General features: G+C 42.6%; 1 protein-coding gene across 8 annotated transcripts in view; it reads right to left on the bottom strand.

The window, feature by feature from the left end:
* Nucleotides 1-25,761, bottom strand: part of LOC126353762 (serine/threonine-protein kinase tousled-like 2) — a 538,693-nt gene that overhangs the window by 284,796 nt on the left and 228,136 nt on the right. For 4 of the 8 annotated variants that reach the window (XM_050002821.1, XM_050002824.1, XM_050002820.1 and 1 more), the window contains one exon: nucleotides 17,322-17,450. The exons of the other annotated variants lie outside the window; for them this stretch is intronic. In XM_050002821.1, the coding sequence (XP_049858778.1) occupies nucleotides 17,322-17,450 (129 nt within the window). The remainder of the gene's footprint in view (nucleotides 1-17,321; nucleotides 17,451-25,761) is intronic. 8 annotated transcript variants of the gene reach the window in all.

Below are 25,761 nucleotides of genomic sequence, written 5' to 3'. Positions count from 1 at the left end.
TGTGTGTGATGTCCTTAGGTTAGTTAAGTTTAAGTAGTTTTAAGTTCTAGGCGACTGAGGACCTCAGCAGTTAAGTCGCATAGTGCTCGGAGCCATCTCAACCAACAAATGATTAGTAGTGGTACGGGGTACCCTCCGCCAAGTGCCGTACAGTGGACTGCGAAGTATCTACGCAGATGTTCTGCCTGCGACGTACTACGATGTCGTATCTGATTGGCCATGTCCCTCTCCACGAGCAAAAATCTGACATGTGACAGTCTTTATTTCACGCTTCGCAGTGTAGTCTAGTGTAGCGTGGAATTTCACGTTTTGACTTTACCAGCTATTTGTCCATGCGCGTTTCACGTTCTGTGAGAGGACTGCTTTACAATGTACTGTGGAGCACTGCGGAGATCTCTTGGTCCTTCAGTGAAATGGTGAAACAAAGCAAACGAAGCTCAGGTGTGGTTTGGCCGGCGTGGCAAGGCTGGCGAGAGTGAGTGGCGGCGAGCGCGGGCCGGCGACCGTTAGCGTAGCGGTCAGGGGGGTCAGTGCCTCGGGCCAGTCGCGGCTGGCCATCCTCCGCCTCCGCGGCCGCTGCCGCCCTTACAATATCGCGATCGGCCGATCTGCACGGCGGCGGCATTCCTCGCGGAGCGGCAACACTGGTCCAAGTGCGCCGCAGCCGCCGGATCGACACTTGTCTCAGCAACAAAATGAGTCCAGTGAGACAGTGGTTGGGTCAGAACAAGCGACCGGGGCGGGTACTCTGGTTTGTTCATTCTTGCGCAGTACCGTTTCTGAACCTCTCAATAGATAAACTCGAGACATATGTCACAGAAAAATGGTTCAAATGGCTCTGACCACTATGGGACTTAACATCTATGGTCATCAGTCCCCTTGAACTTAGAACTACTTAAACCTAACTAACCTAAGGACTTCACACAACACCCAGCCATCATGAGGCAGAGAGAATCCCTGACCCCGCCGGGAATCGAACCCGGGAACCAGCGCGTGGGAAGCGAGTACGCTACCGCACGACCACGAGATGCGGGCATGCACATGCAATGCCGTACAAACACAATAGATTATAACAGTAAAATCCTTTTACAAGGAAGCACCTAGCAGTCGGTTAATGAGATTTACGAATGCCTAATTCAAGATGTGCGAAAGCCGATATGAACTACTACTATCGAGTGACAGTGCAGTGTCCCCACTGCGTATCTCGATTGGTTATTAGGCTGATGGAACACATTCTTACGAAAGAATGAGGAGAGGGTCGACATCTTGCCATCGAAGGTAGGTAGGTAGGTAGGTAGGTAGGTGTGTGTGTGTGTGTGTGTGTGTGTGTGTGTGTGTGTGTGTGTGTGTGTGTGTGTGTGTGTGTGTGTCCTTAGGATAATTTAGGTTAAGTAGTGCGTAAGCTTAGGGACTGATGACCTTAGCAGTTAAGTCCCATAAGGTTTCACACACATTCGAACATTTTTTTTCCTTTTCAATTTCGCGATCACGGCGTGTATTATGATGTTGAGATGAACATATAAAACAATCCCTACGTCAAGATTCACATACTTTGTCAGTTGGTGAACATCCATAAAAAATTGTGTAACAACACTTAATTTCAAAATTATTTCCATCTTCTATATTTCTGAGTTCAAAAAGTGGTGAGGGAAGAGGAGGATGGGGGGGGGGGGGGGAGTGGGAGGGTGAAATTTTCGTTTGGCGTCTAGTCTATCATCATGGCAACTGAAAACAAAAAAAGAATAAAAAGCTTAAGGAACGAGCGAAAGGCTCCCAAACACCATCAGCTCCATACATGAAACGTTGTCTTCCTGGTTTGCAAGGAAACTGAAAGAAAGACGACCCTTCCGTCATTGAGTAATAACATCATTTACGTACAGCGCTTTGAACACACCTTTCGTCCAGTTTTTCTTATTATTCTTACATTCCACGTCCTAAGTTACTGCAGCTAACTCCGTCACAAGAAGTAACTGATTCTTACTAGTTATCCCTAGAAGCGTGTCTACTGTAGTTTTAAAGCTGAAGAAAACAGAAAAGTTTTACATTATCTCTGTGTTACTGAAAAAAACAAGGCATGTGTTGAAATCACTCGAGTCGAATCTGACCAGTCATGCGCAGATAATATTTCAATGAAACTTTTACTAATTAAGATTCAAAAGCTGTATTGGCGAACTCTCCTAATATACTGTAACAGGTTAACGAACATACATTTCCCAGCACTTATTTAGTATTAGTGACGTATGTTTACATCATATTGTCCTTCTGCAAAGTGTCAGATACAGAGAGAAAAAAAAGTACTCTAAAGAAGTAATAATGTGTGTCACAAAAGAAAGTACGGCACCCGTTTAATCAGGAGTATAGCACTAAAATGTATAAAACGGTAAATTTGAGACCGAAACTCTTACTGTAGTACCGAACGTCAGCTATGTATTTAGAGGCTCGAGACATAAGCCCTCGCTCAATATTTCTGACACGTGTTGTGTCAGCTCCACGCGATCGATTTCACAGCAACTCCCCGCGCACCGCAATACAGTAGATATCTCCTTTCTCGTGGGCGATCAAGGACCTTCCAGAAGACTCCCGCGCCATTACGTGCTTGAGGGGTCGCCCGCGCATGCGCCAGCAGTGCGACGGGCGGTTTAATGCAAGTCCACACGCGTCATTGCGTGATCACTTCTTCCTCGGGGTCTTACTCCAACGCCCCTCAGTCAAGTTCTTGCAACACACAGACAACATCCAGAGAAGAACAAAATCTTTATCATTACCTATGATGCTATTATCGAATATACGGGAAGTGATGTCGCCAGTCTAGCGGTTAAGGCGCTCGGTCCGGAACTGCGTGACTGCTACGGTCGCAGGTTCGAATCCTGCCTCGGGCATGGATGTGTGTGATGTCCTTAGGTTAGTTAGGTTTAAGTAGTTCTAGTTCTAGGGGACTGATGACCACAGCAGTTAAGTCCCATAGTGCTCAGAGCCATTTGAACCATTTTTTTTTATGTCGCCAAAACGCAAACGAAGAATGTTTGTGTAAATAACTTTAAGTTAACTTCTTAAACTCGTGTCCAAACACAGCGTACACATTGTAGACTTGTACCAGCGTTTCGAAGTCAGTAGACATAAACCGTAATTATCATATTATTTCGTAAATCAAAAGCGAACTACGTAAAAATGAGCTGGGTGTATAGTTTGCAACTATTCAAAAGCCAATAACAATAGAAAACATGAAGTGTATTTCCAAATACTGGATATGCGACCAAAAATATCGCAGACTGATCGTATTTTCAATTGCAGATCACACACTGCACCTTGGTGTCAAGTATCCTCAAACATTCAGTTTGAACCTCATTCCAAACCTAGTCACTTGATTTTTCTGTTTTTGTTCCTACATCACTCCTGACGATAGCCGGACACCACGAACATAGAAAACTTGTTATCTGTCGGGGCGTTGGCGTCATTGGTGCAATCTCCTAAAACCGTGGTGGTTAACGAAAAACAAAAACAATTCTGGAGACTTGGGTCACAGCGAACTCTTTCCAAGCTGATCCTTTTCACACACTCATCGATTACCATTAAATTCCTCTGTGTCCTTTTCAAAATGTGATTGGTTATATTTTACGGAATTAATGCACATCCTGTTACCGAGCTAACTGGCGCAGTGGTTAAGGCGATAGACTCATTTTCGTAACGAATGAGATCCAAGATCCGTTCCAACATTCTGGTCTCCACAGGCGAATTCCGGGACGGTGCGGTGCTTAAACAAAACATCGTCACGTCCTACCTAATAATCTGGATATCGATGAGACGTACTCCTTCCTTCGTTCTCTTCAGGTAATTTGCACAGAAACCCTGACCATCAAAAGTTACAGACATATTTATTTTGGAGACACTATTTGTATGGACGAAAGTACTTTCAGTGCTACTTATTTTCTCATTCCAGTTCAATTCTCGAATGGGGCGCAGGAAGTAAGACCGTCGGTTATATCCCAAGCTGAGCTTCAATTTGTCTATTTTTCTCGTCGAGGTCAATTTCCAAGATTTATGTGGAAGATAGGAACATGTTGCTTCACTATTCTTGGAACGAATAATTTTGAAATTTTAAGAATGAACCCCTTGATGCACAGTGCCTCTATTCAAGAGTCTGGCTTAGGAGTTTGATGAACGTCTCCCCGCTTACTAAACGTTTCCGTGACGACACGAGCCGCTGTTCTTTGCATATTATCTACTAATTTTCTGTTAATCTTGACTGTTAGAGTCCCTCTGATTAGTAGGTTCTCAAGAATGGATTCTGTAAGCCACTTCTTCCGCTGATGTACATAGAATTCCTTAGAATTCTTTGAACTGTACCTCTATCTTGCGTCTGATTTTCCTGCAACTAATTTTATGTGGCGGTTCCACTTTGGGTACCCCTGGATCTTTAGTTTCGGAAAGTGGTGCCTGCTTCAATGGTACATTAAATCTTGCTAACTAAAGAAGTCGTTTTGCCAACTGATTCTATAAGTCAATTTATTTAAGGCGAGGGTCAACAGCTAGTCGCTACATGAAGCGTAGGTCCTCAGCAGGTCTTTCTGAAATTCGCTACAATTTTCTGGCGTTGCGATTTTCCTATACGCAGTAGCATCATCCATACAGTGCCTCATGAAGCTTTCGGCGTCACGAACCTGCCTATTAATATGTAGTAAATAGTAAAGGTTCGCGCAAAATCACTTTCATATGTTACGATTTCTCCCTCTTTAAGCACGATGAGTTAACCACAATGTGTTACGGCACCCATGAATCCAATAACAAAGTTGGTCCAATATTTCCCAAGTTCGTATCTTGTTCAGAACGCGACAATGCATAACGTTATCGAATGCATTCCGGAAATCAATGAGCAGATCATCAACGTAGGCGCCTTTATCCGCTGTTTTCTGGATCTCACGGGCGAACATATCGCGCCTTTATCCGCTGTTTTCTGGATCTCACGGACGAACATATCGATATGAGTTGCACACGAGCGATGTTGTCGAGAACTCTATGTAGATTCCCAGAGAAGATTTTCCTTCTGCAAAGAAGATTGTAGCAAACGATCATGAAAGGTATTCTATAATTCGGCGACAAACTGAGGTCAGCGATACATGTCTAACATTGTATGTACCTGCCTAACGACTCTCTTTCAAAATGGAAATGACTTAAGTATTTTGTAGTCACTTGGAACGCATGCAGTTAATGCAGTTCTCTAAAATAAATTCCTGCTAAAAGGAAAGTAAGATTTTTTTCGCAAAAGCCAAATGTAATTGCAGACGCACATCAGATAAAGTTGACTTTCTTCGGTTGGGTGATTTTAGTTTTTATCTCAATCCGTCGATCCTACAGTCTTGTTATAATTGGAACATGGCCTGTCGGTACCTCGACAGATCAGAAGATGTAATGAAATGATCGATGTCATTGATGGACTGGGCAAGTTCGGAAGATCGGCCACCGAGTTGCAAGTCTTTTCAGTTGACGTACTGGGTGACTTGCGTATCGGTGACGACGATAAGATGACGACGATAAGATGACGACGATAAGATGACGACGATAAGATGACGACTCAACAAAGAATCACAGGGCGCAGAAAATCCTCGACCCGGCCGGGAATCGAACCCGGGCCCCCTGCATGGCAATCAGACGCGCTGACCACTTATTTTAGGGGCGGACAATCTAAAGTACTCTGTATATCCTATGCTACCATAAGCTACAGAATTATCTAAGAACCAGCACCACCCCCAACGTTAATGACGAAAAAATTACGTAGAGTGCCCCTTCTTGCAAGGCGACTCGACCCATCGAATTATTTATTTATTCATTCTTCTTTTCGGACAACTGTCAATTGAACTGACTTTTTCCGAACTTTAACTACAGCCCGAAGTTCCTGCATTCGTCTCTGATGATGTTTTTTCTCTCTGGTGTCCATGCCTTCCCTGCTAGCGTTCATAATTTTTCCTTACGCTTATGATGCTCCTATATACACACTTCAAATGAAAGTTTTGCTTCATCAAGGTTCTAAAAGTTCCGGAACCTGTACAGAAAACTGGGAGAGAGATCAACATAAACAACATTTCCGCCCATTTTACTGCTCATGAAAATCACACATTGCATGCTGTACCACCATATAACGAGACCTCCAGAGGTGGTGGTCCAGATTGTCGTATACACCACTAGGCTACCTCTAATACCAAGAAGCACGTCCTCATGCACTGATTCATGCCTGTATTCGTCGTGGCATACATCATACACATACAAGTTCATCAAGGAACTGTTGGTCCAGATTGTCCCACTCCTGCCGGCAGAAGTGGCCGAGCGGTTCTAGGCGCTTCAGTCTGGAACCGCGCGACCGTTACGTCGCAGGTTCGAATCCGGCCTCGGGAATGGATGTGTGTGATGTCCTTAAGTTAGTTAGGTTTAAGTAGTTCTAAGTTCTAGGGGACTCATGACCTCAGATGTTAAGTCCCATAGTGCTCAGAGCCATTTGAACCATTTTGCTCCACTCCTCAACGGCGATTCGGCGTAGATGCCTCAGAGTGGTTGGTGGGTCACGTCGGCCTTGAACAGCCCTTTTCAATCTATCAGCGGCATGTTCGATAGGGTTAATGTCTGGAGACCATGCTGGACACACTTGTCGACCAATGTCGTTATCCTGAACGAAGTCATTCACAAGATATGCACGATAGGGGTGGGAATTATCGTTCATGAAGACGAATGCCTCGGCAATATGCTGTCGATAGGATTGCACTACCGGTCGTAGGATGACATTCACGTTTCGTACAGCCGTTACGGCGCCTTCCATGACGGAAGGCCCCACATAATGCCACCCCAAAACAACAGGGAACCTCCACATGGAGCACTCGCTGGACAGTGTGTCTAAGGCGTTCAGCATGACCATCGGGTTGTCTCCGACGATTGTCTGGTTAAAGGCATATGCGACACTCATCAGTGAAGAGAACATGACGCCAATCCTGAGCGGTCCATTCGGCTTGTTGTTGGGCCCATCTGTACTCCACTGCATGGTATCGTAGTTGCGAAGATGGACTTCGCCAAGGACGCTGGGAGTGAAGTTGCGCATCATACAGCCTATTGCACACAGTTTGAGTCTTAACACGACGTCCTGTTGCTGCACAAAAGCATCATTCAACATGGCGTTGCTGTCAAGATTCCTCCGAGACATAATCAGTAGGTAGCGGTCATCCACTGCAGTAGTAGCCCTTTGGCGGCCTGAGCGAGGTATGTCATCGACAGTTCCTATCTCTGTATCTCCATGTCCGAGCAACATCGCTTTGGTTCACTCCGAGACGCCTGGACACTTCCCTTGTTGAGAGTCCTTCCTGACACGATCGCACCGCGGTATTGAGCGTCTAGGCATTGTAGAACTACAGACAACACGAGCCGTGTACCTCCTTCCTGGTGGAATGACTGGAGCTGATCGTCTGTCGGACCCCCTTGGTCTAATAGGCGCTGGTGACGCATGGTTGTTTACATCTTTGGGAGGGTTTAGTGACACCCCTGAACAGTCAAACGGACTGTGATACAATATCCACAGTCAACGTGTATCTTCAGGAGTTCTGGGAACCGGGATTATGCAAAACTATTTTTTTATGTGTGTATCTTTAAGAAAAATATCCAGTTCTCGTAGATCTTTTTCGACTTCTGTACACCATGCCTCATTTCCTACCTTGAAAGTAGGTTAACATATTAAGATATCCTGGCTGGCTTCAATCATGTTGCGTAGCAATAAATAAAAGGCAATGTTTTCCGAACCCTGTAACGTATCTTCTTCCTGTGTCAATATAATTCACAGTTGCTAGCTTGCTTTTGGTAAGAGACTAAATAGCGACGTCGTAAGTCCCTCGATCAAGTGTTGCCTTGTTGTCCTACAGCGCTTGGATGATAATCCCGATTTCTTCTTTCGTAGGTGGAGACAAAGCTGTGTGGATGTTTGGCTTGTTTTCATAAACGAATGGCGTTTCTGGAGCCTCGCTGTTAGGGACACATTCAAGCTAACTAAATTGCTAGAATCTGGCAGTTTCGTTTCCCCTTGGAATCGTCGAACTGTAGACTCTGAGGCTGTATTTGTTCCGATTGTGCTTGAAAGTTTACTTTACGTATTTTATTTTTGCAGTCTTGCTCAATCTGAACTAACTGGTTCTTACGAAACGCTTCAATCCGCACATGTTTGATGCAGATTTTCTCGTGTTTAGGAAGCTGAGACCCTGGTTCGCTTCATTTTTCTGTCAATTTCACTTCTATGACAAGTTGCTTGGCAGCTGTACTACAGCAACGCACTATTTGTCCCGTCATCAAGGAACTTCGATTTAGTGAGTGGGGTTGCCTCAGCTAACTGTAGCTCTTCTTCCCAGTTCTCCGGATTTAATTTCCAACTTGTGGGTGAGTTACTGACTGCTCCTTAGCTTGCTACGTCGAACTTTTGAATTTTTCTTTTATCATAATTTTTATTTTACGTATTTATTTACTTAATTATCAGGCCAAGTGATGCGTGCCGAAGCTATTCGGTCAGGAATGCTGAATATCATGAGTCTTCTGATTGGTTTGATGGGATCTGCCACGTATCCTCCTCCTGTGCCAATGCCTGAACCTCAGAGTAGCATCCAGCTGAGAAAAATTGTGAGTATACGAATAAACAACACATTATAAAGGTGTTTGTATGTAGTGTGAAGACTCCTGTACAAAACAGAAGTGCTGCAACAAAACATTCTTCCCTGAATTTGAAGACTTGGGGTTTATCACATGGTTTCTTTTCGGTTCTGCTCGAGAATGGAATCTGCTGTCCAGTGCATACTTTTCTGTACAGTGTTTAAGGAAGTGTTATTCAAATACGAATTATTTTCCCGTCCCGTGTTCGCTGAATGAATGTTGAACAGACACTGTACATCTGCCTGACCAAAGATCTTCGTGAATAAAAACTTTGTTGGTGAGTTCATAGAGTTGCCCCAAAATATACCATAGGATATTAAGGATAAAGGTAATAAAGGCATGACTGATTTCAACTGAGTAGCATCAGGATAAATCTTATGACGTTGTCTGTGCGCCCAACACCATCTAAATACAAACGTTGATGCGCCCTAGTTTCCACGACAGTACTCGTGCAGAAATATTCAATAGATACGAGATGTGATCAAAAGTAACGAGAATTTGTTTTTCTTAGAGAATCTTTATTTATTCATTAACTTCACCTTTGTCCCCTTCAAAGTAAACCCCCTTAGACATAACAATTGCGCCAGTGCGTTTTCGAATCTTGAAAGCATTTCTGTAACCCACTTGTTATGGTGTTCAGCTGCTTCAGCTATCCTGTTTTTATCTCGTCAATGGCGACAAAAGGACGTCCTTTAAAGGTTCTCTTCAGCCTCGAAAACAGAAGTCATAGCACGTCGTATCATGCGTATACGGTGGCTAAATCAACGGTTTTCGTTTTTTTGCAAAAAAATAAAAAATAACTAAATCAAGAAGAGTACCACTTCAAACATCATCTGCCGACACTGACGCTATCTCAATAATCTACGGATACCAGTCACTGAATGCTGGCCCCTATTTTGACTGGATCAAATGTAGCAATCTTCTTACACGCCGATCAAGGGTACTGAAAATTGCGTGATGTATCGCTGAAACTGGTAGCCCAACAAAATATTAATTTGAAAATTTAGAAGGCTGAGAGATGTCTGACTTAACACTCTGGGTGCCTATAAAGTCATCGCTAAGCGTGACATCGATCTGCCCCAATCTTCGGTTACTCATTTGGACGACTATCAACGTTGCTCTTACATCTTCCTGCGACACGTTTGTAGCAAATATTATTGGAAGCAAATATTTCACACACATAACCGAGCCGGCCGCGGTGGTCTAGCGGTTCTAGGCGCTCAGTCCGGAACCGCGCGACTGCTACGGTCGCAGGTTCGAATCCTGCCACGGGCATGGATGTGTGTGATGTCCTTAGGTTAGTTAAACAGCACATTAGGTTTAAGTAGTTCTAAGTACTAGGGCACTGATGACCACAGATGTTAAGTCCCATAGTGCTCAGAGCCATTTGAACCGTTTTGAACCACATAACCTACGTGAAAAAAATTAAAAAGAACAACCAGGTGCATCATGGACACAATGCTCTGTTTGCTTATACCCTACCATGCTGGCTGCCAAAAACCACCGGCTAAGGAAGATGTCTACTTGTGTAATAATTGTGAACATTCAAGTTATGAAGATGAGGGTTGGTGCAGAATGGTGAACGATTTTTTGTGTTGCAGAATAATCTTACCTATTGCGAAATTACCTTCCTGTGTATGCTGCAAAGTTATTTACAGGTTTGAACAGTGCCAATAATAACAAGCATGTGATATATTTATAGAATAGGGCTGACATATGTAGGTATCTAATAAAATTGCAACATTTTTGTTGTTTTGCTCTAATAGAACAATACGTTACGGAAATGGAAAACCCAGGACGGAATAATGACAGTATTATGAAAAGGAAGAGCGCTACTCACCATATAGCGGATATGCTGAGTCACAGAAAGGCACAACAAAAAGACTGTTAAACTAAGCTTTTGGCCAAAAGTCCCGGATAGTAAAAACAAATATATATATGAGCACAGCCTCTGGCTGCTGAGGCCAAACTGACTAGAGGCAGTCTGGTTCAAAAATGGTTCAAATGGCTTTGAGCACTATGGGACTTAACTTCTGAGGTCATCAGCCCCTAGAGCTACTTAAACCTAACTAACCTAAGGACATCACACACAACCATGCCCGCAACAAGATTCGAACCTGCGACCGTAGCGGTCGCGCGGCTCCAGACTGAAGCGGCTAGAACCGCTCGGTCATCACGGCCGGCGGCAGTATGGAACTTTTTGGCCAAAAGCTTTATTTGACTATCTGGCTCAGTATCTCCGCTATATGGTGAGTAGCACTCTTGCTATTCATGATATTGCCAAAACAACACGTTTCTTTGAAAACATTGCCAAGTTACTTCACCTTACGCTATAACCTTTTCCACTGTTAACAAACTAAATATTCAAAACACCTGAAAATACGAACTTGCACCAAGGGCATGCACACCAAAACTATGAAGAAAAATCCCCGTTACTTTTCAATCACGCCAGGTACATGAAAGGAGAGGCAGCGGCGGGTGGCGGGAGAGTTGTACGTCGAACTGAATTTCACCAACCTCGTCGCGTTGTGAAATTAACTTTCAGTAGTTACAACATCAGTTTACGGGGTGATAGTGTGGGTGGATCTTGGAAACTAAAATAAAACCAAACGCGGACGTACGTGTCTGGCGGCGACTCTCGAGGCTGAGAAGTGCTGAGCACTCGCAGGTGAGCAGTGCACCGCTCTGTTGGCGGCTTCCTTTTAATTAAATCAAACGCGCGTTTCGCAAGAGCGCGGGCGCGCCGGGGCAGGAGAGGGCTATTGGGGAGCCGGCCGGGCAGCCGGCAGCCATGCAGCTGCCGACGGCGAACAAACCCGCGCCGCCGGTGGCGGTGGCGGCCGCGGCCGGCTGCAGATCAATGCGCTCGGCCGCCGCTGTCACACTTGTGTCCTTTTTTCCCTACTCCGCCCTTCCATCTCCCACTCTTCACCGGCTCTTTACCGCGAGCACTACTACGACCCGTGAGCGGCTAGGGGCAGAGAAAAGATAGGGAAAGAGAGCGAATGTAATGGGATGGGACGGGACGGAAGAGAAGAAAAGAAAAGAAAAGCGCTCACAAGAGTGAGACAGAGATGGGGATGCGGGGATTTTCCCCCATTTCCCGCGGGAAGTGACGCGCCCCTCCCGGGAAAGCGCCTCGTGCGCCTCGCGCGGACGGATGCTCTCGGTGCTCGTTGCAATTAAAGCTGCCGGTGCGGTACTGGCGAGCCGACTTATTGACTGCGTTTACGCAATAGAGCAGCGGGAGAGCTAGCATCGTCAAGCCCCAGCTCTGCCGCTCAACTACCGCCACTACACCGCAACACGCCCGCTTTCTGACAATTTCGTCTACAATCTGCCTTTTAAATTTTCGTATTTAAGAAAGAAATTACAAAGTTTAAAGACTGCCATTTTCCACTGATCGAAATCGCCTTCGACAAATGCTAGGTACTGCCTACTAGCGACAGCGGTGAGCATTATAGGGAAGAGTTTACTCCACAAATTTACAGTGATCGTCGGTATCTTTCTATTCCGTAGTAATGCCAGCATGACTCCTACATCAACGTTCATAGTGGTTATACAATGACTCTCTCGCTTCCCGTAGAATTTTTTTTTCCATACCGCTCCAACATTAACTAGTGATCTCCGTTCACGTGTCTATCCAACGAAGCAAGGCCTCAGGAAACTTTTGGCATTCTTCTACGATATCGGATTAAAAATGCTTATACAGAGAGAAACTAAATTCCTCCCACAAATTTACGAAGTTATTCGCTGTTTGAGTATTTGGAGCAAGGGACCAATGTGATCTCAGGAGGCTCATAACAGAGTAATAACTATTATCATTACTCACAGAGATGACAAAAGTCATGGCATAGCGATACGCACATGTACAGATGGCGCGGTAGTATCGCGAAAACAAGGTACTGAAGAGTAGTGCACTGGCGAAGCATCTGTCCTCAAGTATTCATGTGAAAAGGTTTCCGACGAATTATGGCCGCACGACGGAAAATAATGTACTTTGAATGTGGAACTGTAGTTGGGAACAGACGCAGTGGGCATTCTATTTCGGAATGTGTTAGAGAATTTAGTTTTCCGAGAACCACAGTGCCTGGAGCGTGACGAGAATACCACATTCAGGCATCACCTCTCACCACGGTCTACGCACTAGCCGACGGTCTTCACTTAATGATCGAGAGAAACGCCTTCGCGTAGAGTTGTCAGTGGTAACAGACAAGCAACACTACCCGAAATAACAGGAGGAGCCATGTGGAGAGTACGACGAATGTATGCGTTAAGACAGTGGGTGAAATCTGGCCTTAATGGGCTATGCCAGCAGACGAGCGATGCGAGTGCCTTTGGTAACAGCACGACATCACCTACAGTGCCTCCCATGGGCTCATGACCACATCGGTAGGACCTTAGACAACTGGAAAACTGTGGTCTGGTCAGATGAGTCCCTACTTCAGTTGGTAAGAGCTGGTTGTGCACCCTTCACGAAGCCATGGACCCAAATCGTCAATAAGGCACTGTGCAAGCTGGTGGTGACTCCACAGAGGTGTGAGCTGTGTTTACATGGATCACTGATTGGACATTGTTACATTTGCCTAGTTGGAGATCATGTTCTCATACAACGACGGAATTTTCATGGATGACAATGCACCATGTCACCCGGCCACAATTTTTTGCGACTGGTTTGAAGAACGTTCTGGGCAGTTCGAGTAAATGATTTGGCCACCCTGATGGCCCGAAATGTCAGTTCGTGCATAAAATCCTGCATCTGCAACACTTGCGCTATTATGGAACGCCGTAGTGTTAGCATGGCTCAGTATTACTGGAAGGAACATCCAACGACTTGTCTAAGTCCATACCACGACGAGTTACTGGACTATGGCGGGCGAAAGGAGGGCCGACATGATATCAGGTGTCCCGTGACTTTCGTCGCTTCATTGTAGTTCATTTCTTTCTTTACTCCAGTTTTGTTCCTGTGAAAATACCGTGGAACACTTCAAACGTCTGAAGTATGCCATCACAAAAACTTATAACACGTAAACAGAGTACGGCACAAATACTGTGATGTAGTTGTCGTCGCTGCGGGAACAGTTCAGAATAGCAACGATGTGCAGCTCTTTCACTGCCTTTAGCGAACCAATATAAGAGTGCATATCGGTCCGATCTTCACGCGTAAACCTATTCATACTGCTGTATATCATTGTTACTTCGTGAAAGTGCCGAAAACAGATCCCGAAACAGAACCCCGCGGTACTGAATGCAAGTTTAAGGCCGAAAAGTAAAGTGGGCATTAGTATTGCTAACATTAACAGCTGCGAGTGAATGGAACAAATTTGTTACCAAACAAGACGCACAGCGCATATAGTCCACATTCTCACTGTCGTGGTTATTTTCAGCGCAATAAAGATGCAAAGATAAAAATCGAAATTCTATTACTTTCCAGTACGTATTCGCGAGAAACTGAGTGGTTACTCATATTCACTTTGTCATCTAGTGGTAGTTTTGTTTTCTGCCTTTGTGTTTTTTATGTGGTAATCTTCGTGTAAAGTTAGTAGCTATCTCATAATTTGTTCCAATTATTTGCATGCTTTCTCTACTGTAGTTGGCTTGCGATTCATTTCTTTTATTTTCATTTCTCAATTACTTCGTAAAGAGCCACTGGAGATATCAGGTCGCTTATAACAAAACACTCATAATGTATGTATAAACAATCTCCGAAATTTTGTCGCTGTAGTTCAAATTACAATTAACAGCTGCAATGGGCCGTATTCACGAAGCCCTTAAAAGTATTTCAAACAATGCATGACGTCCCACTAAAGTAATTCTTAGGATCTGCCTCCGAGTTTTCCTAATGAGCACCTGCAAGATAACTAAATCCTTGGGGACATGCTGTGCGTACCAGTATTGACACAAAATTTAGCAATTCTCTACAGCGAGTGTTATTAGGATGGCACAGAGAGTTTAAGGGAAGATAACGATCTTATCTATAGGTCATGGTGTAATATGATTACCCTCGTCTACGCTTCTCGGGCAGTAGTGTGCGGTACATTCAGCATTACGATGTAACCTGTTATAAGTCACATGTCCGTTCAGCTCAAGCATCTTCGGCGATTGCTTGACATCAAAATGGCGGGCAAATGGGATGGGTGACCTCAGCCATCCACTGTGCACGTTGTAGCACAGATAATGACCCAAGAAGAAGTCACCAACCAGTAATGTAGCTTAACAGGGCTACTTATATGGGCGGGAAATCCTACCTTCCACCTCCCACTTTGATCAAGGGCAGTAGGAAGGCAAATTCCCTGCTTCCCAACTCCTTTCTCAACAGAGCCATTGTGTGAGTTTCGTCATTTGTGCTTTGTGCACGGTAGTGAAAAAGAATCAGGGATGGTAGAGATCAGGGATTGCGCGTTTTTGTAAACAACAGGTATAGATAAAATTTTGTATATACTGCATATGTGTAATGTGTACACCTTTGAGTTTTTTCTTTCTTTCTTTCTTTTTTTTCTTTCCTTTCTTCACCTGCTGCTAATCGACCCACTCAGTATTACCGTATCGTCTCCCAAGCAAATACGTACCTGTATATGTGCGCATATAAGTTTCTATTAAAGTAGAAAAGTAATGCTAACAAAAATGTATTGTCAAATACTTTGTTAGACAAGAAAAAATATTGCTAACATACCAGAAATTAAAAACGCATTCTAAAACACCTCGCTAGGAAAAAGAAAATCCAGAAATGAATTTGTTATAGACCTATTATTAATTATTTACGAAAAACCGACACGCGGATCGCAAGCAAATCCGATCTTTTCACTACAATGCACAGAGCACAAATGACGAGGCTCACACAACTGCTCTTCCGAGGAGGGTAGAAAGTTTCCCGCCAGCTTATTGTCTTCCCATTGGCCTTGATCAACGTGGAATTTGGGGGGGGTGGTAAGATTTACCGCCTTTTTATGCCAGCTTTTTCACCTAGATCTGTGTAACCTTATCTTAAAACATTATCTGGGCTAGAACCCCATAGCAGATGGGTGACCTTCATTTAGCCACTATTTTTGTCACATAATTGTCCAAGATGATTGGGTGGACACCTGATGGGTATCATGTTACCTTGTGACCTAGAATGTGCCACACACAATTGCTAGACAGGTGTGAGAGGGGTATCATGTTGACTGAAGGTCTGGAGCAACGTTTAATGGAGAACAAAAATCTTAAAGGACAAAATTAAGACCAGTAACTAACATGTGTATTAGAGTATTAACTTATGCGTCATAGGGTCACACACACTTTAAAACGGAAACAATCGTTCAAGATTAATAGTAAGAGCACGGTAGTGGCATAAAATTTATCAGAGGTTCGCTTTCACATTTTATAACAAGAATCTTTACTCAAGTACTCTTCAACTTCTGGAACACAGTACGTACAGCGACTCAACAGACCACGTAGTATCAGCCACAGTGCACACAATTACGATCCACGCATATTCCTATCTTCGGCAACTGAAGTGGACACGGTATCTTTACCCTTGGCGTTGGAGTCTAGAGGACTCTTGGCAGACCTATTTTTGTAGAAAGAGATTCTTCTTTGCTGTCGTCACTTGTGCAGTCAATGTTCGACGACACTATATAATAATAGCCGAACCACCTCAATCAGAAGTTGGTTTTGCACTTTAACCTCTTGGCATCAACAAACTCAACATATCATGATAGCCTTCAAAAATGTACTCTTGGGGCACTCTTGCGCCAGCTAAATATAGTCTTTAAAAACTAAACTTGACCATTTCGAACAACCTGTTCAAAATTTGTTTCACAGTGGAATTTTAAATGGACTACTAACTGTCGCTAATACGTTGCAGTATTTATTGGGCATCTGTCATTGTTCAGCGTTTCCAAGAACTACATGTTTGGCTGAGACGTAAACTACGTCATCGTCGATAAAATGTTTAAAAGTCTGATTTCTGTGACGACATACAAAATCAAATTCACTCACTACGGCACGCTCATCCTCTTCCACAGACGCAGTGCATCTTCTCTGAGCTTCCGTTTTGTGGTACTGACCATGGTACACAATTATTTGTAATAAAATGATTGTGCTTACCTGTACTGTCGACTTGTATATGTCTATTTAATGCTTGTAACTCTGCAAGCACATTAACATAATTACCATTAAGGACCAGTGTCGCTATATATCAGAAACACAGTTACATTCCGCTGATAAAAATTACTGCCAAAATAAAAGCATACACCTTACAAGCTGCAGCTGTTACACCGGAAAATAGGTTTTCATAGCTGGAAGCTGTGTAAAATTATAGAGGCATCAACAAAAAATGCGTGCAATAAAGAAAGGCCACAGAGCAGGCAAAGGACAATTCGGAGCTGGTAAATACTACTGTGTTAAAAGGAAAGTAACGAGACCTACAGAAGAGACTCAACACCTACGCAAAAATCAAAGTGCAGCAGGAAGAATTACGGGAAAAGCAAAGAAAATTTTCTATTTGCTTCTAATTATTCAAGAATAGAAGAAATTAAAATTTGAAATATAAAAATGTGTCACGCAATGAGAAGCTCAGTAATGGTAGGAGCTCCGTGTAGGAGGAAAATCGGCAGGCAGTGTTAGGTCTACGTGTAGCGGGACTTTGAGGTCCACGTGTTCACGACGCCTACCGCGATATAACCGGGCCGCCCCTCTCGATGTTTTAGGCGAAATGTTTTCCAGTGTGCTGCTGCGGTTGAATCCCAGGTTGGATAGCGACGTGTGGACGTCGTTGATTTTCGCCCCGAGGACGGCAGTTACTGCAAAGAAAGAAAGATAAGAAACGCCAGTATTACAGTTTGTCGTTAACGCAGATAACAGCGGACCAATAACCACATTCTTTTACATAGATCCTCTCTTGCCTCCCAGTCTTTTCAGGTAATCGGTTATTTCTGGGAATGTGAATGTTGGGACTCAGTGCACAACGATAGGCTTTATTATCTTGAGAGAGATTGAAAACGCATGAAGGCAGCGAAATGTGTCAGTTCGTTGAAGTTGGGGAAGTTTTAGGAGGAAACCCTCTACATTTCAGTGTTCAATTATCTATTTTACCTTAAATCTGTGAAATTTTCAATAAATCATAGAACCTTGTGATTTCGAACCGAAGACGCATTGTAGAATCACGTTTTGTTAACACTATAGACAATATTTTGAGCTATACGAATGAAAAAATAAATACATCCGGGCATGGCTGGTGATGAAGGAAGAGAAAACCATCATCATCAGATGACGACAACGACCACCACCACCACCACCACCACCACCACCACCACCACCACACCAACAACGAAATAGGACGACGACCACCACCAAAAAGAGACTATGCAACAACAATCAAAACAACGATGACGACGGCGGCGACAAAAACAACCAGAATATGATCAGATTTAGACAGAGTAATACGATGAAACGGCAACTTAACCTTGTAACTCAAATTAGCTTCACAGAAAAATCAAGCGCTATGGAAGTTTGTTTCGAAGGGGCTGTTGATTTAGAAGCAGAAATAACTAATATTCCTTGTGTCTGACAGCAAGATGAAATAAGGAAATAGAGCGAAAAGGGGTGCAATGATTATGGGGAGATTGTCACTCGCGTGTTTTTTTGGGTCACTGTAGCTGAACTAGCTACCGTGAAGATTTTACTTTTCCGTTTTTCTGGGAATGTGGCGGCAGTTGTTCTTGTACAAAACATAGCAGTGTTGTTGCAGATCCGTATATCAGCTTTGGGGAAGGTTACACACAACTGCTGCAACAGCATAAGCACGGAATTTAATCCTCACGTGGAAGGCTGATCAGCGGCCCTTGGATCATAGTTCTCACGAGACTGTCAAATTCATCTTGACCTACGAAAGAGCTGATTCTCATAGTATTGTTATTGGGGCTAATTTGGCTCGTATAAACATGAATTGGTCGTTGGCCTAACGTATATAGCATAAGACAGACCGAACATCGCTGTTAAAACTATGTATCTGAGCACAGGCCAATCAATATTTTTTCGAAACTGAAATAAAATCTGTATCACATATTTATTTATCATCACCTTTCGGGTTATCACCACCACCACCATCATCATCATTCACGGTACACGAAAGTAACAATGTGGACCAGCACGTTTCTTCGTTTTCTTTTCTTTTTTCTTTTTCTTTCGCAAGTTTACGAAGTTGTATATCCACATTTACAGATTGCAGATAATAATCATTCTTTGGCAATTTCTAACATTCTCTGATAGGTTTCTTTTTGTTGTGCTCCTTTTTTTTTTTTACAACTGTAAAGTTCAAACGCGTTTTCCTTTTGATTTCTCGCTAACGTCTTTTTATCTACTTTAACAACGACATGTATGTGACTCCCCAAGCTTTCCCGGGAGATGTGTTGTAAATAGTCTTCACGGGTTTGCCGCCGGATCACGTTGTGCAAATTCCACAATATTTCTTCGGAGCAACTGTTAGACATCTTCAGGTGGTTCCACCTTGCTGGTGGCTAGGTCACTGTAATAGTGACAACATAGACAGAAAAAACCGTACAAAATCCACTTTTAACATTGACAATTCTTGGTGTCTGAAGATTCTCCTCCTCCGAATGGTTTCTGTCAAATTACTCTGACCAGAGCTCGGAAGTTCCCGTTCGGACTTCTAGACAAATTTTACTTTTCATGTGAATTGTAATGCGCTCAATACCTGAAGATAATTACACTTATTTACAACCTATCAACGTCAACAAAGTCCACCATCTCTGTAAAACTTCCCGATGGATTGAATGATAGCAGCCGTAAATATAATGACTTGGTTTCTCGAGAGTATAGTCCACTGGAGTTCTCCTTCACACTACCGCTATTTAGCTGTATTCGAATTTACAACTTCCACTTTTTGTGTCTTAACGATAACTTCGAAAAGAAAACAGTACACGTCAAGAGTACCGTAAATTAACCTTTTCCACCATACAAAGCAAAAAATTACATGACATGAAGTACCACAAAGTATCATATGAATACCAAAATGTATTATGCAAGAATACGGCTTTGAAATAGCTCTCAATGTTTCTTATTTGATTTCTTGATCTCTTCCTCTCTTTAGATTAACCTCCGATAAAAAATCGGAGACTATTATTACGAAACATACACCACGGGACATTCCGGTTAGAAGTGAGGTACTGATCATAATAAAATAAAATTGGACAGTTATTAGGCCTAGTGACTTAATTTCACAAGGGGACCTTACGAACAGGTCCTCTTCCATTTTCATCAAACTTCTATGATCGGAAGATCTGTGCACGTCGTCTGTTTCGTAATGCAGTACTACAAAATTCTCAAAAAAAACTCAACTGCCTTTGAAGATCAGAATATTTCCGAACACTGTTAAGTATAAAACATTGTTAGTTTACTAACACATTCCGTGGTGGGTGAAAGCACAGCGTTAAACGATTGCAATCGTGAAGTGGTTGGTTCGGATCTTTCTAGTAGCATGTTTGTTTACTTTGATTTAAACTCCATATTTATTAACAAATAGGAATATTAATTAACAAATACGGGTCGTAATTTTCAGCGAAAATAACATTTTATATTTAATTACCGGTCTTAAGAAAAACAAAATTTCATACAGGCACGTCAAATACAATTTTGTTAAATTAAAACGACATGTGCATCATCAATTTTGTTCAATATATATATATATATATATATATATATATATATAAGTATTTTATTTTCTATTTGACGTTTCGCATTTTTGTACCAAATTTTAATATATTGTGGACGAGATTTTCATACTTTAGTTATTACATCCATTAAATAATTATGATTAATTATTTGTTAACATTTCCATTTGTTAATAAATAAAATGTTGAAACATCACTCACTGAGTTGGTTTCACGCGTGTTCCCAATCGCCAACTGCTGCCTACAAGATCGAGGGAAATGTGTGATCAACACGTCGTTAATCCCTCCATTTGTTATTACCAGTAGACGAGTTGTGATGATGCCGCTGTTTCTTTAATCAAGCAGCTCTTAATTTGGCCCCACGGGGCAGTGTGTATCATGTCCCAGACCTAACTACCTCTGGAAAATACGAGGTGGTTCCGGAAGTCGAAACCGGCACCCTTCGCACCGAAGGCAGCAAAGCCAACCATTCGGCTACGGAGGTGGTCTTGTTGATAATAAGGCTTATTGTTAATAAACATGTTATTTAAATAGAAGTAAAAGATATATATGTTACTAGAGAGATTCGAACGAGGGTCTTTATGGCAGTTACAACACAAAACATTATTGTACGGAGTTAGTGTCAAACGACACTGCATTTTCGCCATTTACAGTATTCCACCGATGAGAACTGGAGAAGAACTGCTCCTCTGCCGACCTCACTGAGAGGATTGAGCACATAGCTGTTAATCTCAAAAAAGCTTTTCCTTCGGTAACATTTTGAAACGCAGCACTCGGCATTTAACATACAACTTATATTGTCTTCAGAAAAGTCTACTGTGTGTGTGTGTGTGTGTGTGTGTGTGTGTGTGTGAGAGAGAGAGAGAGAGAGAGAGAGAGAGAGAGAGAGAGAGAGAGAGAGAGAGAGAGAGAGATGTGCCAGCTGGACCGATGCGAAATTGCTCTTTCCACATTCCAATCTTCAGAATAACTAATTTTAAATACGGCGTATTTGCTTGTGGAAGATACACTGTTCTACTGAACTCGTTGAGTTATTTAGAATGTTGGTAGAGTGGGAACCATTTAGTTAAGAGCGAATGTTTTTCGAATCATAACAACAGCCTAATCTTTAAGTGTGTAATATGCGCATTCTTTTCAATCACAAATTACTTTTAATTTGGAAACGAAAGAAACTTCAAAATAGATATTTATCTTCAAAACCACCTCTGTGCCCTGTCAACTGGTCCAATCTAAACAGGGTTTTATCCTTACAGCAACAAGCCGTACTCAGATAAAGTTTGTGTCTACCATAAATCTATTTCAATAAAGTCTTATGCTGTGTGTATCGTTTCTTTTACATTAATGATGTAACTGTTTCCTGCCGCTTTACGAAACGCATTAGACGGCAACAACTTCACCTCCAGTGGAGAAACTGAAGTTTTCTAGGTTCAGTAAACATATTTCTGGGGATTAATAGCATTAAGCGGGCACAGGTAAGGATGTGCACGATTGAACAGACAGAAACAGCAAGTCAAACTGCTGCATTGAAACTGCTGCACTAGTACTTACTACTTAGCTCCTCTTCTTGGTAACAATAAATACGGAAGTTGATGCGCTAGACAACCAAATAGAGATAGCTGGGTAAGTACTGCTAAATAACTAGAATATGATTTAACCAACACTCAAACGTTTGGATTCGAAGTAATCAAAATTTTCGTAGTGAAATCAATAACAAAGCACAGACAGAATACCACGAAAGAAATAGTTGCTGAATTACAATCAGGAAGGAAGATGAGCCCTACTATAACAATACTGTGAATGTTGGAGACTACGATACAATTACGATAACAGACTTGAAAAGTAGTTTGAAGGAGATCAGGAATAGAAAGGCTAAATGTACAGATGGAATAAATCTGTAACTTATAAAATGCACCAGTATTAAGTGGAAAAAGTTATTTGTGCAGTTGTTGAATGATATTTGGTGCTTCGGAAAAATCCCAGACGAATGGAAGGTTGCAAGAATTTTAAGTATACACAAGAAAAGGGTTAAAAAAAGAATGCTCAAATTGCAGGGCACTGTCCATTTTGAAGGCTACTTACAAAGTCTATTCCATCTGGCACTAAAAGGAAACTTCAGTCAATAGCAGAAACATTTTTAAGAGAGGAGCAATGCGGATTTTTTAAAGATAGGTCATGTGCAGATGCTTTTGTTTTAAAACAATTGACAGAAAAGAGAATTCAACATGCCACTATTTCTGTTCTTCCTACAGTATCAGAAGGCTTACAATGAGGTAGGTACAATGTAATTATGTAATTGATCACTGACTACAATGTATCTATAATTTGTTGAACGTCATTAGATTATGAGATAATACCAGTGTTACTGACTGTAAACTAGGGGTGTGGTCTCTCATCGATCCTTTTTGATATTAAATATCAACAAAGTTATAGAAGAATGGAATTTTAGAAACCCTGTGCAGATGGACCTGGGATGGAACCAGTTTAGTGACAATTTTGTTTCCAAAACAACAAGTTCTCTTGACAGACACCCCAAGGGCTTTACAAACTTATCAAATGGTTGTGCGTGTAAATAAATCAAAAATAATGATAAATAATAAAGTAAGCAAACAGGTAAAATCTTTTAAATACTTCAGGACAGAGATATCAATGTACAAAATTAGTTCAGATGTCGTTCAGAATACAAAGAGAGATAATGCTGTAAGTGTGTGTGCGTGTGCGTGTGCGTGTGCGTGTGCGTGCGTGTGTGCGCGTGTGTGCGCGTGTGCGCGTGTGTGCGCGTGTGTGCGCGTGTGTGCGCGTGTGCGCGTGTGTGCGCGTGTGTGCGCGTGTGCGCGTGTGTGCGTGTGCGCGTGCGTAAGGAGATATCTACGTACAACTATGAGGAAAGAGAAAACACTAAGGATACACGTTTGCAAAGCATGCTAGTAGGTATGGTACTGAAACCTGGGCCCTAAGAATGAGAAATGAACGAAGAATTGAAGCAGCAGAGTTGAGATTTCTGAGGCCTCTCCTAAGTTTAATGCTACGAGATTGAGTGCGGAATTAAGATATAAGACAGGAACTAGCCGTAGAAACGACAGAAGAAATTAGACAACAGAAAATCGCATGACCACATCAAAAAGATGCCATGCGAACGTCTGCCATGGCAAGCACTACATTTGGAACAAACTGGAAATAGGATACAGGACGGCCAGTAAGAGATGAAGACAACAGTTTTGATAAAATGGAATGGGCCAATGCTCACGCCTTGAAATGGAAGATAATTTCGTTATTAAAAAGCTTTTTTTTGTTGCTATAACATAGTTCCTGAATTTGACCATTTAAATAGCCCTCTCAGTATTCGATATAGGAAAAGTCCCAAAATAGTCTAACAACTCTTGACCAAGCGGTGGCCTATTCGGACAGTGGTGGTCAAGAAATTTTCGTGAGCCATATGTCGCAAGGAATGGAAAGAATTATAAGCACGGCAAAATAATTTGTACCCATATCTTGGATTAAATCCGAAACCCTTCACAGCGTCTCATGGGGTGATGACAGTAGGTTCTAAACTCTAAGACTCCTTGGTTCAGACAGAATACGTGAGCTTTTTCTGTGTGTAGCCACTGGGTTTTGCCCACTACTTTCTCCCTCTTGCTGTCCTCGACAACATAAGCACGACTCCACACATTACACGCACTTGTTACAGTAACCTACACAAAAAGTTACTCTTAAGGGGAAGCATTCTCAGTTTTTAAACGACAAGTGCTTTCCGGTATAGGCAACTGAAATCCTAGGCGATTTACCAGCATACTATGCCTTACGGTTTTACTTTCACCCTTCAACTTTCCTTCCACCCGACAAAGGTACGAACTGCACCAATAAAGACAGAGCCTGGTATCTAGTACTAAGCGCTACGAAACTTGCACGACAAACAGCCCGACCGTGTTCGGCAACGCGAGGAGACAGGCGAGCTCCTGTGACAGGATTGCGCGACGCAGGATTTGACCCAGTTCATTGTTGCTCACAGCAGCAGCCACGCTTCAGCTCAGCACAGTCCGCATACTCTAAATGCAGCAACGGACTTCTGCTCCCAAATTAAAATAAAGACAACCTCAAGATTAAGCCACGATCTCGGCAACAAGTTTTGATCGTATCACATGTGGAATTACAGATATGAACGAGATTTCTAACAATTACAGCTCTTGTTACAATTATGTTAATTTTGATCTGCATCACACATTTATTCGAACACACAATTTACGAAGAAATGAGTGCAAAACCTTACTATGGTCGAGGAAACACACAGTAAAGTAAATTTGGGTACGATCTGCTCAATGTCTTGACAGTCTTAAATTAAGTGAACTGGCACGTCTCTGGCACGTATGACATTATTAAGGTTTTTCTAGCAGATTGAGAAAGATATGCGGTGTTTTGCTCTGACTATGTACGCCCCGACAACCCGACATGGATCCGCACACGCTATCAGGGTATGGTTCAAAAGGACCTGAGCACTATGGGACCTGACTTCTAAGGTCATCAGTCCCCTAGAACTTAGAACTACTTAAATCTAACTAACCTAAGGACATCACACACATCCAGGATTCGAACCTGCGACCGTAGCGGTCGCGCGGTTCCAGACTGTAGCACCTAGAACCGCTCGGCCACCTCGGCCGGCTATCAGGTTATGGTCAAAATATGGTGGCTTGCCAATATCAGCGCTGACCACGTTTGCCATGCATTCTCGTAGTGTGTGTCTGTAGAGAGCTTTTCCGCAATTATGTGGAAGGCTTGATAAGATAAACTGTAGTCAAAAAGGTAGTAAACATATTCGAGTGTTGCACAACGAAAAACTAACGATTTCGCCATTAGCGTTAAAGCTATTTTTGCGTCAATGTTTTCATAGTTATGGGTCGGAATGAATAAGGCGACTTGCAACGCCAGAAACTAACCGTTAATTGCCCCTGGACGAGAAGCAATATGTGTTACAAGAAAACGCGATAGCCTGTATAGACGACTACTCTCCTGTGAGAAAGGAGACTGCTGCTCAGACTGTCCCATATCCTGACGACTACACTGTAGTGAATACATGTTTTGTAGGTATCTAAATGTTTCACATTATTTCTAGCAGTATGGATATACACAACACAGAGGTTGTCGACGGATTTCTAAATTATTTCATTAATTACCGGTCGTAACCCAAAGGCGTTTGTCGCTTTTATGTCGCTCTAATCTTCACAGCAAATTCTCGATGATGGCAGTAGTCGAATCGGCGTAATAATTAAAGAAAATTCTATTAGCAACTTGGATGGTTTTATTCACAAAATTTTCGCAATGATCGCGGACTAATACTGGAAAATCATTTCCTTTACTAACAAAGGTATCGAGATGGCAAAGACGAGGGGCAGACAGCATGCTATGCACTAATTACGAAAAGTGAGGAACG

The sequence above is a fragment of the Schistocerca gregaria genome, chromosome 3, assembly GCF_023897955.1.
Source record: "Schistocerca gregaria isolate iqSchGreg1 chromosome 3, iqSchGreg1.2, whole genome shotgun sequence".
Lineage (NCBI taxonomy): Eukaryota > Metazoa > Arthropoda > Insecta > Orthoptera > Acrididae > Schistocerca > Schistocerca gregaria.
This window is presented reverse-complemented; position numbering and strand designations above follow the sequence as displayed.